We start from the raw sequence: 20,160 nt of genomic DNA on the forward strand, positions 1-20,160 counted from the left end.
GTTCATACCAACTGATAATCTCAATATCACACATTTCCCTTTTTCTTTTTAAACAACAGAAAACTTAAAGTACATTTTTTTTAACTGTAGTCTATGTGAAAAAACTTCAGTCCCTTTTAACATTGTTCAATTAGACGATTAGGTTTTTTGATATATCGACCTGACCTTGTTTGCATTGCATCACTGGCAGGCAAGTCAGTCGAGCTTTGCAAAGTTTCTCTGGCATCTTCATTCTCCAGCTGCAATGGAGTGTTCAATGTATCCTCACAGGTTTCCTTCACTGCCGAATTGTTGTGAACTGATGGAATAGCCATCAAATGTCTACGATTCCTACGTAAACAATGCCCATCATTGGTTTGAACTACATATGATCTTGGAGAATATTGCTGGATAACTGTCCCTTCAGTATTCCAGCTGTTTGAACCTTGTATTCGCACAGGAGTTTGTACCTGAAGATTCTCCAAAGGCTTTGCAGCTCGGTCATAGTATTCATTCCTTTTTTCTCTGAGTTTCAATTTGGTTTCTATTACATGTTTTTGTGGGAACCTTTTCCAAGGTTTCACAACTGGTACTCGTGTGACCAGCTGTCTGCCAAACAATAATTCTGCCGGTGACTTCCCACATTTTAAAGGAGTAGCTCTATAGCTAAGAAGAGCCAGACATGGATCCTCGTCTGCATCTGTTGCTTTACGAAGTATGTTTTTCACTATTTTTACTCCAGCTTCTGCTAATCCATTTGCTTGTGGATATCCCGGGCAGGATGTTCGATGTTCAAATTCATAGGTACTGGCAAAAATCCTAAACTCTCTACAATTGAATTGAGGACCATTGTCTGATATTATTACTCTTGGAATGCCATGTCTCGCCAAAATTGCTTTTACTTTTTTGATCACTGTACATGCTGACTCATCTTCCAATAATGCTATCTCTGGGTAATTAGAGAAGTAATCCATTACTAAGATATAATGCTGATTTTTGAAAACAAACAAGTCCATTCCTAACTTTTCCCAGGGTGCCAACGGGAAATCCGTATCCAGTATAGGCTCTTTAGGTAACTGAGGTCTGAATTTTTGGCAAGTCTGGCATTGAGTGATCATTGTCTCAATGTTTTCATTCATATTTGGCCAGTACAAAATGTCTCTAGCTCGTCTTTTTGTCTTTTCTATACCTGAATGACCTTCATGTAGTCTTTTCAGTATTTGACTTTGCAAACTCGCTGGTACAATTATCTTTTGTCCTTTCAAAAGTACCCCTTTTATCAAAGAAATTTCAGAAATGTATGGTCTATACAGTGATGGCATTAGTGTCTTAGATTTGCCACTAGAAACTGCTTTCTTCACTTGACTTAAAAGAGCATCTGTTTCTGTAGCCTGTTCTATTGCTGCCCACATTGCATGACTAAACGGGACTGTCTTCAAGATCAGATTGACGTGAACAGTCACCTCTTTCTGCAACTGTAAGTCCTCATTGTTAAATGGTAAGTAAGCTCGTGACAGAGCATCCGCTACCACCAACTCCTTGCCAGGTATAAAATCCAAGGTGAAGTCATACCTTTGAAGTCTCAGCAACAAACGTTGAATTCTTGGAGGTGCATCTATCAAGCCCTTTTGGTAGATGTGAATCAAAGGTTTGTGATCAGTTTCTGCTGAAAATACTCTTCCATACAAATAAACATGAAATTTTTCACATCCGTAAACTAGTCCCAGTGTTTCCTTTTCAATTTGAGCATATGATTTTTCAGTATCTGTCAATGCCCTAGATGCATAAGCCACAGGCATCCATCCCGAGCCTTGATTTTGAAATAGAACTGCTCCCAATCCATTTTGTGAAGCATCAGTTGACAACTTTGTTTTTGCTGTTGGATCAAAGAATTGCAGAGTTGGTGCAGTAGTAAGCATGTCCTTCAAAAACTTCCATTCTTTCTGGTGATTCTCTGACCATTCCCAGGCATAGTTTTTTCTGAGTAGTTGTCGCATTAGTACAGTTTTGTCTGGTAAATTAGGTATGAACTTGCCAAGGTAATTCACCATTCCTAGTAAGCGCTGTATGTCTTGCTTATTTTGTGGCTGTGGCATTTCTGTAATTGCCTTAATCTTTTTCATGTCTGGTAAAACACCACCTCCCGTGAGTTGTTCTCCCAAATATTGAATTGAAGTTTTTCTGAATTGACACTTTGTCTTATTGAACTTCAAATTATTCTCCTTAGCAACATCTAAGACCATCTTTAGCCTTTCATCATGTTCTTGCTTGGTTTTACCCCAGATCAGAATATCATCAATAAATACGGTTGTGCCTGGTATTCGTTCAAGAAGTTGCTGCATGGCACTATGAAACACTTCTGGTGCTGAACACAAGCCGAAGGGCAATCGTTTGTAACAGTACCTCCCATAAGGAGTATTAAAAGTGCAGAGTTTCATGCTTTCCTCCTCCAGTGGAATTTGCCAAAATCCTGAGGATGCATCCAGTTTACTGAATACAGTTGCTCCACTTAGCTCCCCAAGCAATTCTGGTTTTGTTGGTAAATGGAAGTGTTCTCTTAAGATGCTTTTATTCAGTTCCTTGGGATCAATACAGATTCTGAGACCCCCATCCGGTTTTTCCACCAACACCATAGAATGAACCCATTCAGTAGGTGTCTTGATTTTCTTTATAATACCTTTATCCTCCATCCTGGCAAGTTCCCGTTTAAGACGATCCCTTAGAGCAACTGGAACATTTCGCATGGCATGCACTACTGGACGAGAACCTTCTTTTAGTTGTATTTTATGTTGCATTGGAAGACATCCTATTCCTTCAAATACTGCAGCATAGTCTGTTAATAAATGTTCTATGTCCAATTCTTTATTAGTTCCATCAATGGCATTTACCCTTTTAATCAGTCCTAAAGTTTCACACATTTGAAGACCCAGTAGAGCTGGTTTGTTTCCTGGAACTACCAGAATGTTCATTTTATGCGTTTGATTTCCATATTCCAGGAACACACTGCACTTTCCAAGCACTGGGATAAAATCCCCATTATATGTCTTTAGTTTAACTGAGCTTTTCAGAAGTTCTGGTTTGTTCTTCAATTGGTGATACTTGCTCTCAGGCATCAAATTAGCTTGTGCACCTGTATCTACTTTGTAAGCAATATTAGTGCCATTTGTAATAGCTTCAATGACCCACTCCTTATCTGTAGCTTTGGTTAAGTCAAGTATTCCAATAAAGAATTCTTCTGATTCCTCACTTTCTGACTGGTCAACAATGTGAACCGTTTTTTTAGCTTTACACATCTTTTGAAAGTGATTCCTTTTTCCACATTTTCTGCAGATTTGCCCATAAGCCTGACATTGTCTTATGCCATGCTGCTTTTCACATCTGGTACATGGCCAGTCTGATTCAGGCTGAGAATTTGCTGTTTGTGTGATAAAACTTTTTCCTTTCATTTTATTTTCATAATGTGGATGCACTTTGTTTTTCCCCACTGTAACTGACATTACTGATGTTGCTACTGTACTGTGGCAGAGTGTGCGCACTTGTTCCTGTGCTGCCTCTGAACTTTGACAAATTTCTACTGCCTTTTCCAGTGTTAAATCTTTCCCTCTGAGCAAGCGTTCTTTAACCCTTATATTTCTGCTGCCCATGACTAACTGGTCTCTGATTAATGAGTTACACATTGCTCCATAATTACATGATCTACTCTTCAGTTTTAAGTCTGTTACATACTCCTCAATAGTCTCTATTTCATTCTGCATTCTACATCTGAAAAGATACCTTTCATAGGTTTCATTGCGTCTAGGTACACAGTACTGTTCAAATTTGTCTAGAACAACCTGATAAACATCCCTTTCTTCATCTGTAAACGTGAAGGTGTTGTATACATCTATTGCTGCTGATCCTGCTACAGTCAGAAAAAGTGCAATCTTTTGTTCATCATCTTGCTCCTGAGCTCCTATAGCTCTAACATATAGCTGGAATCTTTGCTTAAACCTCTGCCATGCATCTTCCATATTACCAGTCATTTTCAATTCTGGTGGAGGATTTAACTTTTCCATCTTAATGTTCTGAATTATGCAGTATTAATATAAAAGTCTGTAGTGCTGTTAGAATCAGTCAATTGTACCAGTTATGATGCACTTACTCAGTTCATGAGAAGAAGCTGTAGTCACTCTGCCAGAGCCTTGATTCTCACACTTTCAATTTGCTGCAAAGATTTCTAATGGATTCCTCAGAGTCCTTGCTTGTCAATTCAGATGGAAGCAGGGAACTCCTTATTCTGACACCATGTTTTATCTTAGTTTATATAAGGAGATCAAGCACAGGTCTTCATAATTGTAAACTTTATTAAGCATGCTATACACACACACACACACTATGCAAGAGGCACTTCCTGACTCTACCATTGTGCACATAACAGGTTGATATGGTTCATACCAACTGATAATCTCAATATCACACAGTAGAGGGGGCTGTTTCAACATTGGCTAAGCGTACAACTATACCAATAGAGGACAGTTGTGCTTTCAAAGATCCTATGGATAAAAAATTGGAAGGATTGCTAAAGAAAATTTTTGTTCAGCAAGGTTTTCTGCTTCAACCAATTGCCTGCATTATCCCGGTAACTACTGCAGCGGCTTTTTGGTTCGAGGCCCTGGAGGAGTCGCTCCAGAGGGAGACTTCATACGATGAGGTCATGGATAAAATTCACGCTTTAAAGCTGGCTAATTCCTTTATCACTGATGCCGCTCTCCAATCAGCTAAACTAGTGGCGAAAACCTCAGGTTTTGCCATCATGGCTCGACGAGCGCTTTGGCTCAAATCGTGGTCGGCGGATGTGTCGTCCAAAACAAACCTGTTAAATATTCCCTTCAAGGGGAAAACCCTTTTCGGCCCAGAGCTGAAAGAAATTATTTCAGATATCACTGGAGGCAAGGGCCATGCCCTTCCACAAGATAGGCCATTTAAGGCCAAAAACAAGGCTAATTTTCGCTCCTTTCGCAACTTCAGGAGCGGACCTGCTGCAACCTCTGCTGCCGCAAAGCAAGATAACGCTTCCCAGCCCAAAACAACCTGGAAACCCTTGCAGGGCTGGAATAAGGGTTAACAGGCCAAGAAGCCTGCTCCTGCTACCAAGACAGCATGAAGGGGTAGCCCCCGATCCGGGATCGGATCTGGTAGGGGGTAGACTTTCTCTCTTTGCTCAGGCTTGGGTAAGAGATGTTCCGGATCCCTGGGCATTAGAAATAGTTGCTCAGGGGTATCTTCTAGAATTCAAGGACTCTCCCCCAAGGGGAAGGCTCCATATTTCTCATTTGTCTTCAGAGCAAACAAAGAGACAGGCGTTCTTACGCTGTGTAGAAGATCTACTAAAAATGGGAGTGATACACCCAGTTCCAATTGCAGAACAAGGACTGGGTTTTTACTCAAACCTGTTCGTAGTTCCCAAAAAAGAAGGAACTTTCAGGCCAATCCTGGATCTAAAAATTCTAAACAAATTCCTCAGAGTTCCGTCTTTCAAGATGGAAACCATTCGGACAATCTTGCCAATGATCCAGGAAGGTCAATATATGACTACTGTGGATCTAAAGGATGCGTACCTACATATACCTATCCACAAAGATCATCATCAGTTCCTAAGGTTTGCCTTTCTGGACAAACATTACTAGTTCGTGGCCCTGCCTTTCGGGTTGGCCACCGCTCCCAGAATTTTCACAAAGGTGCTAGGGTCCCTTCTGGCGGTACTAAGACCGCGAGGCATTGCAGTAGCACCTTACCTAGACGACATATTAATACAGGCGTCATCCTTTCACAGAGCCAAGGCTCATACGGACATCGTCCTGGCCTTTCTAAGGTCTCACGGGTGGAAGGTGAACGTAGAAAAGAGTTCTCTGTCCCCGCTCACAAGGGTTCCCTTTCTGGGAACACTGATAGACTCGGTAGAAATGAAAATCTTTCTGACAGAGGTCAGGAAGTCAAAACTGTTGAATACTTGCCGAGTTCTTCATTCCATTCCTCGGCCTTCCGTGGCTCAGTGCATGGAAGTAATTGGTTTAATGGTTGCGACAATGGACGTAGTCCCTTTCGCTCGAATCCATCTCAGACCACTGCAACTGTGCATGCTCAAACAGTGGAATGGAGATTACACAGATTTATCTCCTCAAATTCAAATGGACCAAAAGACCAAAGACTCTCTTCTCTGGTGGTTGTCTCAAGATCACCTGTCTCAGGGGATGAGTTTCCGCAGACCGGAATGGATCATTGTCACGACCGATGCCAGTCTGGTAGGCTGGGGTGCGGTCTGGAACTCCCTGAAGGCTCAGGGACTGTGGTCTCGGGAAGAATCTCTTCTCCCGATAAACATTTTAGAGCTGAGAGCGATATTCAATGCGCTCCAGGCGTGGCCTCAACTAGCAGAGGCCAAATTTATCAGATTTCAGTCGGACAACATAACGACTGTAGCGTACATCAATCATCAGGGGGGAACAAAGAGTTCCCTAGCGATGAAGGAAGTATCCAAGATTATCAAATGGGCGGAGCATCACTCCTGCCATCTATCTGCAATTCACATCCCAGGAGTAGACAACTGGGAGGCGGATTTTCTAAGTCGTCAGACTTTCCATCCGGGGGAGTGGGAACTCCACCCGGAGGTTTTTGCTCAGCTGACCCAGCTTTGGGGCATTCCAGAGTTGGATCTGATGGCGTCCCGTCAGAAAACCAAACTTCCCCTTTACGGATCCAGATCCAGGGATCCCAAGGCGGCATTGATAGATGCATTAATAGCGCCTTGGTCATTCAGTCTAGCTTATGTCTTTCCACCGTTTCCTCTTCTCCCTCGGCTAATAGCCAGAATCAAACAGGAGAAGGCTTCGGTAATTCTGATAGCGCCTGCGTGGCCATGCAGGACTTGGTATGCAGACCTAGTGGACATGTCATCGGTCCCACCATGGAAACTGCCATCGAGGCAGGATCTTCTAATCCAAGTTCCTTTCAAGCATCCAAATCTAGTTTCTCTGCAACTGACTGCTTGGAGATTGAACGCTTAATCCTAGCTAAGCGGGGTTTCTCTGATTCAGTTATAGATACTCTGATACAGGCCAGAAAGCCTGTCACCAGGAAAATTTACCATAAGATATGGCGGAAATATCTTTGTTGGTGTGAATCCAAGGGTTACTCGTGGAGTAAGGTTAGGATTCCGAGGATATTGTCTTTTCTTCAAGAAGGTTTGGAGAAAGGTCTGTCAGCTAGTTCCTTAAAAGGACAGATATCTGCTCTGTCTATTCTGTTACACAAGCGTCTGGCAGCTGTACCAGACATTCAGGCGTTTGTACAGGCCCTAGTTAGAATCAAGCCTGTCTACAGACCTGTGGCTCCTCCATGGAGTCTAAATTTAGTTCTTTCAGTTCTTCAAGGGGTTCCGTTTGAACCTTTGCATTCCATAGATATCAAGTTATTATCTTGGAAAGTTTTGTTCTTAGTAGCAATTTCTTCTGCTCGAAGAGTTTCAGAATTATCTGCCTTACAGTGTGCCTCACCCTATCTGGTGTTCAATGCAGATAAGGTTGTTTTGCGTACTAAACCTGGTTTCCTTCCAAAGGTGGTTTCTAATAAGAATATTAACCAGGAAATCATTGTTCCTTCTCTGTGTCCTAATCCAGTTTCTAAGACGGAACGACTGTTGCACAATCTTGATGTAGTTCGTGCTTTAAAGTTCTATTTAAAAGCAACTAAAGATTTCAGACAAACATCATCCTTGTTTGTTGTGTATTCTGGTAAGAGGAGAGGTCAGAAAGCGACTGCTACCTCTCTTTCATTCTAGCTGAAAAACATCATCCGATTGGCTTATGAGACTGCCGGTAGGCAGCCTCCTGAACGAATTACAGCTCATTCCACCAGAGCTGTGGCTTCCACATGGGCTTTCAAGAATGAGGCTTCTGTTGAACAGATTTGTAAGGCAGCGACTTGGTCTTCACTGCATACATTCGCCAAATTTTACAAATTCGATACTTTTGCTTCTGCAGAGGCTATTTTTGGGAGAAAGGTTTTGCAAGCAGTGGTGCCTTCCGTTTAGGTTACCTGACTTGTTCCCTCCCTTCATCCGTGTCCTATTGCTTTGGTATTGGTATCCCACAAGTAAGGATGAATCCGTGGACTGAATACACCAAGTAAGAGAAAACAGAATTTATGCTTACCTGATAAATTACTTTCTCTTACAGGTGTATTCAGTCCATGGCCCACCCTGATATTTAAGATAGGTTCAAATTTAATTTACAATAACTACAGTCACCACTGCACCCTATGGTTCTCCTTTTTCTCCTAACCGTCGGTCGAATGACTGGGGGGGCGGAGCCTGAGGGGAGCTATATGGACAGCTTTGCTGTGTGCTCTCTTTGCCACTTCCTGTAGGGATTGAGAATATCCCACAAGGATGAATCCGTGGACTGAATACACCTGTAAGAGAAAGTAATTTATCAGGTAAGCATAAATTCTGTTTTATCAAAAGCATTTTTGCTAATTGTGGAAGTATATTGCAAAAATGCTTCTATTTCAAATTGAAATGCACCTATGCACATTACATTTTTTACCTTTATATCCCCGAAAGGTGCATGAAGAAAAATTAAAACCCATTAGCAAAAGCTGTATTGGATGCTTTTCCAATAGGATTTCACAAGGATTCTCAAAGAAGATTCAGACAGACCATGCAGTTTTAAGCAACTTTCTAACTTACTCCTATTATCAATTTTTCTTCGTTCTCTTGATATCTTAGAAGCCGGCCCATTTTTGGTTCAGTACCTGGGTAGCGCTTGCTGATTGGTGTTTAAATGTAGCAATCCACATCGGCTAGCACTACCCAGGTGCTGAACCCAAAATGGGCCAGCTCCTAATCTTACTTTCAAGCTTTTTTAAATAAAGATACCAAGAGAACGAAGAAAAAATTATAATAGGAGTAAAGTAGAAAGTTGCTTAAAATTGTATGCTCTATCTGAATCATCAAAGTTTATTTTTGACTACACTATCCCTTTTAATGGAAGCAATAGATTGTTGACCAAAGAGAAAATAGAACATGACATAATTAATTCAGTATTGGTGATGGCTCCCTAATGTTTTTAGTGCAGTTTTGTTCACTTAACCAATAATTATGAGGTGTGTAATTAGTAATTTCATAACTTTGATTAATTTTATCATTAATTTTGTTTTAAAAACATTCAAACATTAAAATTGCTAACATAAATCACCATTTAGATGATCAGATTTAATTTGGGAATGAGTTTCATAGTTTAACATTGTGAATGAATGAGCATGTCAATGTACTTTAACATAAAACGCTCCACAAACAGCCAATAAATGCCACTCAAAACAGGCAAACATACTATCAACTGTTCCAAGGTGTAAAATCTGGAAAATCAAAAAATCGTTTGAAAAGCTGCCACACACTATTTTGTGATTGATTGGAAAACTGGTGTAGAATTCTCCCCATATCAGATACAAGTTCTGTTTCTGTGGGAAACCATAAGATAAATGGGTTATCCAGCAATTTGTAATAAGTCTTGAATCTGAAAACCTCACAAACCCATGTGACTTTATTGTATGGGGATTGTGAAATTGACCCACATGGTTTTAAGAGCTGCACATTGCCATGCACATTTTTGTAGTCTGTTTTCCACAGCACCCTATTGTTTTCTATGTTAAACAGCAAACAGGGAACTCAATGCTTAGCCCCTTTTTTGAGTAATTAAAGGGCAGCCTCTGAGAGCAAAATTCTGTCTGTGTGTATTACACCGCACATATGAGTAAGTGGTTGTGTAGGTGCCAGGTTTACAGTTTACCTTCTCCTTTGCTGCTTTTCTGGTCTTCTCATCCATCCATGTAAGACTTCCCAGCGTTACTTCAAATGCCTCCCTGATCTCTGCAATCATTTGCTCGGCCTGGGACAATATGTTAAGGAAGGATTCAGAAGAGTACCAGACATTTAAAATAATGAGGTGTTATCAAAGTGGCACCCCTTCTCTGCCAAAACCCACACTTACAAAGCTTTTACTAGTCTTGTCAAAAGTGGACTTCACGAATAGAGATCCCAATGCAAATCCAAGTGTGTCATCACTGTTTGCAAGACAAGTTTGCCAACGAGGAGTACAGGACTGCAAAATAACAAAGGGTGAGTAAATAAGTTAGTGGCAGATTAGGATAAGGCAAGTGAGAGAGAAAAGAGTTTGACCAAGAAGCAATAGAGACAATAGACATTGGCTAAATGCAGTCCAGAATAAAATAGTGTTTAGTAATAATAATGCTACATGTTTATTAAAGTTTTCAACTTCTCTACGCTAGATGCCATAAATGTGTTGTTAATTGCCAGCACCCCTGTACAGAACATTGCACTCTGATGTGTGATCTCAACTGAGTTATACATTCTTATATGCTTTTGGTGGGTCCATAGCTATCCTTTTATCAAAAAGACAGCCTTGAGATGGAGTTCTTAATGCAAACTGAAATCAGCTGTAAAGTCAATGCATGGGGCTTACAGTTCACCAATCTCCATTAAACACCAGCATCAGGAGCTTCCCAGTGCTGGGGGGTGATAGTGCAGGGAAAAGAGGATCCCCGTTCAATAAGTGGAGTTTGTAGCTTTTTTCGCTGCCCTAGGCACTTGGAAATCTGCTGTTCCTCAAACCCCCACCATCAGAAAAACTTTTAGCTAGTACTTGCTGGAGAAGCATGGATGGGTCATTCACCCCAACACACTCAACAGGGGATTGTTGATTTGTAATAGAATTATTAAATAAAACATCTGGAGAGTATAAAAGTAGAAAGGCATCATGTCACTGAACTACTTCTCAAAATCTGCTGCTCCTCCAAAATGTTGTTGCTCTAACCACAGCTATCATTTTAGGTGGCATTAATAGACATTATTTGCCCATTGATGTGAACTTGCCTTTTGTGTGTGTATATATATATAAACTATTAAACAGATCTCATTCGGTGTCATTGGTTTGGAGGGATTTGTTTTAGTGAGAACTTCTTTACTGAAAATCTTGAGAATATACAGTGGACAGGGTTAGCCATACCAAGCAACATGCAGATATGCTTAATAGAGGGAAAGGCGATTGAATATGCTATGAGGGTGTGAGAGACACAGTAATGGGACAGACAAACTGATAATACACTATACAGGGAGTGCAGAATTATTAGGCAAGTTGTATTTTTGAGGATTAATTTTATTATTGAACAACAACCATGTTCTCAATGAACCCAAAAAACTCATTAATATCAAAGCTGAATATTTTTGGAAGTAGTTTTTAGTTTGTTTTTAGTTTTAGCTATTTTAGGGGGATATCTGTGTGTGCAGGTGACTATTACTGTGCATAATTATTAGGCAACTTAACAAAAAACAAATATATACCCATTTCAATTATTTATTTTTACCAGTGAAACCAATATAACATCTCAACATTCACAAATATACATTTCTGACATTCAAAAACAAAACAAAAACAAATCAGTGACCAATATAGCCACCTTTCTTTGCAAGGACACTCAAAAGCCTGCCATCCATGGATTCTGTCAGTGTTTTGATCTGTTCACCATCAACATTGCGTGCAGCAGCAACCACAGCCTCCCAGACACTGTTCAGAGAGGTGTACTGTTTTCCCTCCTTGTAAATCTCACATTTGATGATGGACCACAGGTTCTCAATGGGGTTCAGATCAGGTGAACAAGGAGGCCATGTCATTAGATTTTCTTCTTTTATACCCTTTCTTGCCAGCCACACTGTGGAGTACTTGGACGCGTGTGATGGAGCATTGTCCTGCATGAAAATCATGTTTTTCTTGAAGGATGCAGACTTCTTCCTGTACCACTGCTTGAAGAAGGTGTCTTCCAGAAACTGGCAGTAGGACTGGGAGTTGAGCTTGACTCCATCCTCAACCCGAAAAGGCCCCACAAGCTCATCTTTGATGATACCAGCCCAAACCAGTACTCCACCTCCACCTTGCTGGCGTCTGAGTCGGACTGGAGCTCTCTGCCCTTTACCAATCCAGCCACGGGCCCATCCATCTGGCCCATCAAGACTCACTCTCATTTCATCAGTCCATAAAACCTTAAAAAAATCAGTCTTGAGATATTTCTTGGCCCAGTCTTGACGTTTCAGCTTGTGTGTCTTGTTCAGTGGTGGTCGTTTTTCAGCCTTTCTTACCTTGGCCATGTCTCTGAGTATTGCACACCTTGTGCTTTTGGGCACTCCAGTGATGTTGCAGCTCTGAAATATGGCCAAACTGGTGGCAAGTGGCATCTTGGCAGCTGCACGCTTGACTTTTCTCAGTTCATGGGCAGTTATTTTGCGCCTTGGTTTTTCCACACGCTTCTTGCGACCCTGTTGACTATTTTGAATGAAACGCTTGATTGTTCGATGATCACGCTTCAGAAGCTTTGCAATTTTAAGAGTGCTGCATCCCTCTGCAAGATATCTCACTATTTTTGACTTTTCTGAGCCTGTCAAGTCCTTCTTTTGACCCATTTTGCCAAAGGAAAGGAAGTTGCCTAATAATTATGCACACCTGATATAGGGTGTTGATGTCATTAGACCACACCCCTTCTCATTACAGAGATGCACATCACCTAATATGCTTAATTGGTAGTAGGCTTTCGAGCCTATACAGCTTGGAGTAAGACAACATGCATAAAGAGGATGATGTGGTCAAAATACTCATTTGCCTAATAATTCTGCACTCCCTGTAAAAAGCAAACAAATGCTTCACTGCAAGAAACTTAATGGTTGATAAGATTTGAAGGACAAACAGACACATTGATTAAAGGGGGAGGCTGATTGATAAATTATTTGTAAGGGTTGACCTATTAATGAGAATAACAAACTGATAGATGCAAAATAATATATAAAATAAAATTGTCAGTGGATACAATATGAGTAAGAGGTAAAAACATTAAGAGAAAGCACAAATGGAAGTGATGAGCAGGCACAGTATGGAGAAAAGCAGGCTGGATCGATATAAATGGCAAAAACATGCCAAAGCTTTTGCTGTTGCAGCACTAACAATATCAGATCACCTTTTTGGCGCCGTATAATGTTTCAATGAGCCTGTCCTGTGCTTTCTCGAATCGCGAGTCCAAACTTGGGGACATTTTCTGGACCAGGTTCCATATCAAATAGTTGTTTAGGATCCTGAAGAGGTCACAAGAAACAAACAACTTATATGAAGGGCCTAATAGGTCAGAAATACCAAATTAACTTAAAGGGACATTAAACCCACATTTTTTTCTTTCATGATATAGATAGAGCATGCAATTTTAAACAACTTTCTAATTTACTTCTATTATCTGATTTGCTTCATTCTCTTGATATTCTTTGCTGAAAAGCATATCTAGATAGGCTCAGGAGCTGCTGATTGGTGCCTGCACATAGATGCCTCATGTGATTGGTTCACCCATGTGCATTGCTATTTCTTTAACAAAGGATATCTAAAAAATAAAGCATATTAGATAATAGAAGTAAATTGGAAAGTTGTTTAAAACTGAATTCTCTATCTGAATCACGAAAGAAAATGTTTGGGTTTAGTGTCCCTTTAAGCTATAGATAGTATGTGAGAAGAGCATGGCTAGCAATATTCAAAACTAGATGTCTCATGATTACTAAATATCAAGGGATAAGTAAGGAACTCTGAGTTTACCAGAACCAAATAAGTGAACACAGATACAATGATGATGGATGAAAAATGTGCATATTAATAAAACAAATCTTCAACTGTGTAGATGTAATCCCCTCTTTATTTTCTCTTCTAGAAGACCCAGTGCTTTTGGATCAGTAAGATGAGGACTGATATAGGACTACATTACAAGTGGAGTAATATTTAGCTTTCCCCACTTGAGCGTAAACACCGCTAGAAGTAATCTTTTTGCATGCATGGGTTAGTGCACGTATTACAAATTGAAAGTAAAACTTTTGTGGGACAGCAAAACACAAACGCGCATCCATAGACATCAAAGGAGAGTGCAGAAGAAAAAAAAACACACTTATCGCTTGCGCACTAACCCGACAAGAGTTATTAATATTTCACATTAAAATTTTCTTCACATACAGGAAAATTGTATTTTTATTTTACATATACAGTATATATATATATATATATATATATATATATATATATATATATATATATATATATATATATATATATATATATATATATATATATATACACATTATCACATAGATCAGATGTTGGGTTAGCGCACATGAAGAATTAGTGTGCTCCTGTCAGGGGTTGTGCACATAAACCCGACAGGAGTACATTAATTCTTCATGTGCGCTAACCTGACATGAGTTATCTTAAGGTGCCTTATGTATTTATAAATATAAAATATTGAAAAATATTAATAACTAATGTAAATTTCTCTTGTAAGGTGTATCCAGTCCACGGATCATCCATTACTTGTGGGATATTCTCATTCCCAACAGGAAGTTGCAAGAGGACACCCACAGCAGAGCTGTTATATAGCTCCTCCCCTAACTGCCATATCCAGTCATTCTCTTGCAACTCTCAACACGCATGGAGGTAGTAAGAGAGAGTGGTGAAATATAGTTTGTTTTTTATCTTCAATCAAAAGTTTGTTATTTTAAATGGTACCGGAGTTGTACTATTTTATCCCAGGCAGTAAATAGAAGAAGAATCTGCCTGAGTTTTCTATGATCTTAGCAGATTTTAACTAAGATCCATTGCTGTTCTCACATATGTCTGAGGAGAGAGGTAACTTCAGCGGGAGAATGGCGTGCAGGTTACTCTGCTATGAGGTATGTGCAGTTACAATTTTTTCTAGAAATGGAAAATGCTAGAAAATGCTGCTGATACCGGATTAATGTAAGTTAAGCCTGAATACAGTGATTTAATAACGACTGGTATCATGCTTACTCTCAGGGGTAATACCCTTATAAAATTGCAATATAAAACGTTTGCTGGCATGTTTAATCGTTTTTATATATGCTTTGGTGATAAAACTTTATTGGGGCCTAGTTTTTTCCACATGGCTGGCTTAAATTTTGCCTAGAAACAGTTTCCTGAGGCTTTCCACTGTTGTAGTATAAAAGTTACAGTTGTTGCAGTTAAAATTACGAACTGTGACATCCAGCTTCCCTCAGGAGTCCCCTGTATGCTATAGGACATCTCTAAAGGGCTCAAAGGCTTTCCAAAGTCGTTTATTGGGGAAGGTAGGGCCACAGCAGGCTGTGGCAGTTTGTTGTGTCTGTTAAAAAACGTCTATATCGTTTTTTTGATCCGTTTTTTGAATTAAGGGGTTAATCATCCATTTGCAAGTGGGTGCAATGCTCTGTTAACTTATTACATACACTGTAAAAATTTCGTTTGGTTTACTGCCTTTTTTCACTGTTTTTCAAATTTTGACAAAATTTGTTTCTCTTAAAGGCACAGTACCGTTTTTTATATTTGCTTGTTAACTTGATTTAAAGTGTTTTCCAAGCTTGCTAGTCTCATTGCTAGTCTGTACAAACATGTCTGACATAGAGGAAACTCCTTGTTCATTATGTTTAAAAGCCATGGTGGAACCCCCTTTTAGAATGTGTACCAAATGTACTGATTTCACTTTAAGCAATAAAGATCATATTCTGTCTTTAAAAAAATTTATCACCAGAGGAATCTGACGAGGGGGAAGTTATGCCGACTAACTCTCCCCACGTGTCAGATCCTTTGACTCCCGCTCAAGGGACTCACGCTCAAATGGCGCCAAGTACATCTAGGGCGCCCATAGCGATTACTTTACAAGACATGGCGGCAGTCATGGATAATACACTGTCAGCGGTATTAACCAGACTACCTGAATTTAGAGGTAAGCGAGATAGCTCTGGGGTTAGACGAAATGCAGAGCATACTGACGCTTTAAGAACCATGTCTGATACTGCCTCACAATATGCAGAAGCTGAGGAAGGAGAGCTTCAGTCTGTGGGTGATGTTTCTGACTCAGGAAAGATGATGCAACCTGATTCTGATATTTCTACATTTAAATTTAAGCTTGAACACCTCCGCGTGTTTCTCAGGGAGGTTTTAGCTGCTCTGAATGACTGTGATACAATTGCAGTGCCAGAGAAATTGTGTAGACTGGATAAATACTATGCAGTGCCGGTGTGTACTGATGTTTTTCCAATACCTAAAAGGTTTAAAGAAATTATTAATAAGGAATGGGATAGACCAGGTGTGGCGTTCTCTTCCCCTCCTATTTTTAGAAAAATGTTTCCAATAGACGCCACCACATGGGACTTATGACAGACAGTTCCTAAGGTGGAGGGAGCAGTTTCTACTTTAGCAAAGCGTACTACTATCCCTGTCGAGGACAGTTGTGTTTTCTCTTGTTAAGTGTATCCAGTCCACGGATCATCCATTACTTATGGGATATTCTCCTTCCCAACAGGAAGTTGCAAGAGTTCACCACAGCAGAGCTGCTATATATATCTCCTCCCCTAACTGCCATATCCAGTCATTCTCTTGCAACTCTCAACATAGATGGAGGTCGTAAGAGGAGTGTGGTGTTTTATACTTAGTTTATTTCTTCAATCAAAAGGATTTTTTTCAGGCAGTGGTACCTTCCGTTTAAGTACCTGCCTTGTCCCTCCCTTCATCCGTGTACTTTAGCTTTGGTATTGGTATCCCATAAGTAATGGATGATCCGTGGACTGGATACACTTAACAAGAGAAAACATAATTTATGCTTACCTGATAAATTTATTTCTCTTGTAGTGTATCCAGTCCACGGCCCGCCCTGTCATTTTAAGGCAGGTAATTTTTTCATTTAAACTACAGTCACCACTGCACCCTATGGTTTTTCCTTTCTCTGCATGTTTTCGGTCGAATGACTGGATATGGCAGTTAGGGGAGGAGCTATATAGCAGCTCTGCTGTGGGTGAACTCTTGCAACTTCCTGTTGGGAAGGAGAATATCCCATAAGTAATGGATGATCCGTGGACTGGATACACTACAAGAGAAATAAATTTATCAGGTAAGCATAAATTATGTTTTTTTAGATCCAATGGATAAAAAATTAGAAGGTTACCTTAAGAAAATGTTTATTCAATAAGGTTTTATGCTACAGCCCCTTGCATGCATTGCTCCTGTCACTGCTGCTGCGGCGTTCTGGTTTGAGTCTCTGGAAGAGGCTTTACAGGTAGCGACTCCATTGGATGACATACTTGGCAAGCTTAGAGCACTTAAGCTAGCCAATTCCTTTGTTTTCTGATGCCATTGTTCATTTGACTAAACTAACGGCTAAGAATTCTGGTTTTGCTATACAGGCGCGCAGGGCGCTATGGCTTAAATCATGGTCAGCTGACGTGACTTCAAAATCTAAGCTGCTTAACATTCCCTTCAAGGGGCAGACCCTATTTGGGCCTGGTTTGAAGGAGATTATTGCTGATATCACTGGAGGAAAAGGTCATGCCCTTCCTCAGGACAGGTCCAAATCAAGGGCCAAACAAAACTTCAAGGCAAGTGTGGCATCAACTTCCTCTAATGCAAACAAGAGGGAACTTTTGCTCAGTCCAAGACGGTCTGGAGACCAAACCAGACCTGGGACAAAGGTAAGCAGGCCAAAAAGCCTGCTGCTGCCTCTAAGACAGCATGAAGGAACGGCCCCCTATCCGGTAACGGATCTAGTAGGGGGCAGACTTTCGCTCTTCGCCCAGGCATGATCCCTGGGTGTTGGAAATTATATCCCAGGGATATCTTCTGGACTTCAAAGCTTCCCCCCCAAAAGGGAGATTTCACCTTTCACAATTATCTGCAAACCAGATAAAGAGAGAGGCAATCTTACACTGTGTACGAGACCTCCTAGTTATGGGAGTGATCCATCCAGTTCCAAAGGAGGAACAGGGACAGGGTTTTTACTCAAATCTGTTTGTGGTTCCCAAAAAAGAGGAAACCTTCAGACCAATTTTGGATCTAAAGATCTTAAACAAATTCCTCAGAGTTCCATCATTCAAGATGGAAACTATTCGTACCATCCTACCTATGATCCAGGAGGGTCAATATATGACTACAGTGGATTTAAAGGATGCTTATCTTCACATTCCGATAAAGATCATCATCAGTTTCTCAGGTTTGCCTTTCTAGACAGGCATTACCAGTTTGTAGCTCTTCCCTTTGGATTAGCTACAGCCCCAAGAATCTTTACGAAGGTTCTAGGGTCGCTTCTGGCGGTCCTAAGGCCGCGGGGCATATCAGTGGCCCCTTATTTAGACAACATCCTGATACAGGCGTCAAACTTCCAAATTGCCAAGTCTCATATGGACGTAGTACTGGCATTTCTGAGATCGCATGGGTGGAAAGTGAACGAGGAAAAGAGTTCTCTATCCCCACTCACAAGAGTTTCCTTCCTAGGGACTCTGATAGATTCTGTAGAAATGAAAATTTACCTGACGGAGTCCAGGTTATCAAAGCTTCTAAATTCCTGCCGTGTTCTTCATTCCATTCCGCGCCCTTCGGTGGCTCAGTGCATGGAAGTAATCGGCTTAATGGTAGCGGCAATGGACATAGTGCCGTTTGTACGCCTACATCTCAGACCGCTGCAACTATGCATGCTCAGTCAGTGGAACGGGGATTACACAGACTTGTCCCCTCTACTAAATCTGGATCAAGAGACCAGGGATTCTCTTCTCTGGTGGCTATCTCGGGTCCATCTGTCCAAAGGTATGACCTTTTGCAGGCCAGATTGGACAATTGTAACAACAGATGCCAGCCTTCTAGGTTGGGGTGCAGTTTGGAACTCCCTGAAGGCTCAGGGATCGTGGACTCAGGAGGAGACACTCCTTCCAATAAATATTCTGGAAGAGCGATATTCAATGCTCTTCAGGCTTGGCCAGATTTCAGTCGGACAACATCACGACTGTGGCTTACATCAACCATCAAGGGGGAACAAGAAGTTCCCTAGCGATGTTAGAAGTCTCAAAGATAATTCGCTGGGCAGAGACTCACTCTTGCCACCTATCAGCTATCTATATCCCAGGTGTAGAGAACTGGGAGGCAGATTTTTTAAGTCGTCAGACTTTTCATCCGGGAGAGTGGGAACTCCATCCGGAGGTATTTGCACAATTGATTCATCGTTGGGGCAAACCAGAACTGGATCTCATGGCGTCTCGCTAGAACGCCAAGCTTCCTTGTTAGGGATCCAGGTCCAGGGATCCCAAGGCGACGCTAATAGATGCTCTAGCAGCGCCCTGGTCTTTCAACCTGGCTTATGTGTTTCCACTGTTTCCTCTGCTCCCTCGACTGATTGCCAAGGTCAAGCAGGAGAGAGCATCGGTGATTTTGATAGCGCCTGCGTGGCCACGCAGGACCTGGTATGCAGATCTGGTGGACATGTCATCCTTTCCACCATGGACTCTGCCTCTGAGACAGGACCTTCTACTTTAGGGTCCTTTCAACCATCCAAATCTAATTTATCTGAGACTGACTGCCTGGAGATTGAACGCTTGATTTTATCAAAGCGTGGCTTCTCCGAGTCAGTCATTGATACCTTAATACAGGCACGAAAGCCTGTCACCAGGAAAATTTACCATAAAATATGGCGTACATATCTTTATTGGTGTGAATCCAAGGGTTAGGATTCCCAGGATATTATCTTTTCTCCAAGATGGTTTGGAAAAAGGATTGTCAGCTAGTTCCTTAAAAGGACAGATTTCTGCTCTGTCTATTCTTTTGCACAAGCGTCTGGCAGATGTTCCAGATGTTCAGGCATTTTGTCAGGCTTTGGTTAGAATCAAGCCTGTGTTTAAACCTGTTGCTCCCCCATGGAGCTTAAATTTGGTTCTTAAGGGTCTTCAAGGAGTTCCGTTTGAACCTCTTCATTCCATAGATATCAAACTTTTATCTTGGAAAGTTCTGTTTTTGGTAGCTATTTCCTCGGCTCGTAGAGTCTCCGAGTTATCTGCTTTACAATGTGATTCTCCTTATCTGATCTTCCATATGGATAAGGTAGTCCTGCGTACCAAACCTGGGTTTTTACCTAAGGTGGTATCTAACAAGAATATCAATCAAGAGATTGTTGTTCCATCCTTGTGTCCTAATCCTTCTTCAAAGAAGGAACGTCTATTACACAATCTGGACGTGGTTCGTGCTTTAAAGTTTTACTTACAAGCTACTAAAGATTTTTGTCAAACATCTGCTTTGTTTGTTG

General features: G+C 41.0%; 1 protein-coding gene across 1 annotated transcript in view; it reads right to left on the reverse strand.

Moving 5' to 3' along the window:
• Window positions 1-20,160, reverse strand: part of ECE2 (endothelin converting enzyme 2) — a 282,303-nt gene that overhangs the window by 151,251 nt on the left and 110,892 nt on the right. Inside the window, exons 10-12 of the mRNA XM_053710343.1 lie at window positions 13,036-13,150; window positions 10,005-10,115; window positions 9,804-9,902 (exon numbers count right to left, since the gene is read on the reverse strand). Coding sequence (XP_053566318.1) covers window positions 9,804-9,902; window positions 10,005-10,115; window positions 13,036-13,150 — 325 coding nt within the window. The remainder of the gene's footprint in view (window positions 1-9,803; window positions 9,903-10,004; window positions 10,116-13,035; window positions 13,151-20,160) is intronic.

The sequence above is a fragment of the Bombina bombina genome, chromosome 4 (genome assembly GCF_027579735.1).
Source record: "Bombina bombina isolate aBomBom1 chromosome 4, aBomBom1.pri, whole genome shotgun sequence".
Taxonomy (NCBI): Eukaryota; Metazoa; Chordata; class Amphibia; order Anura; family Bombinatoridae; genus Bombina; species Bombina bombina.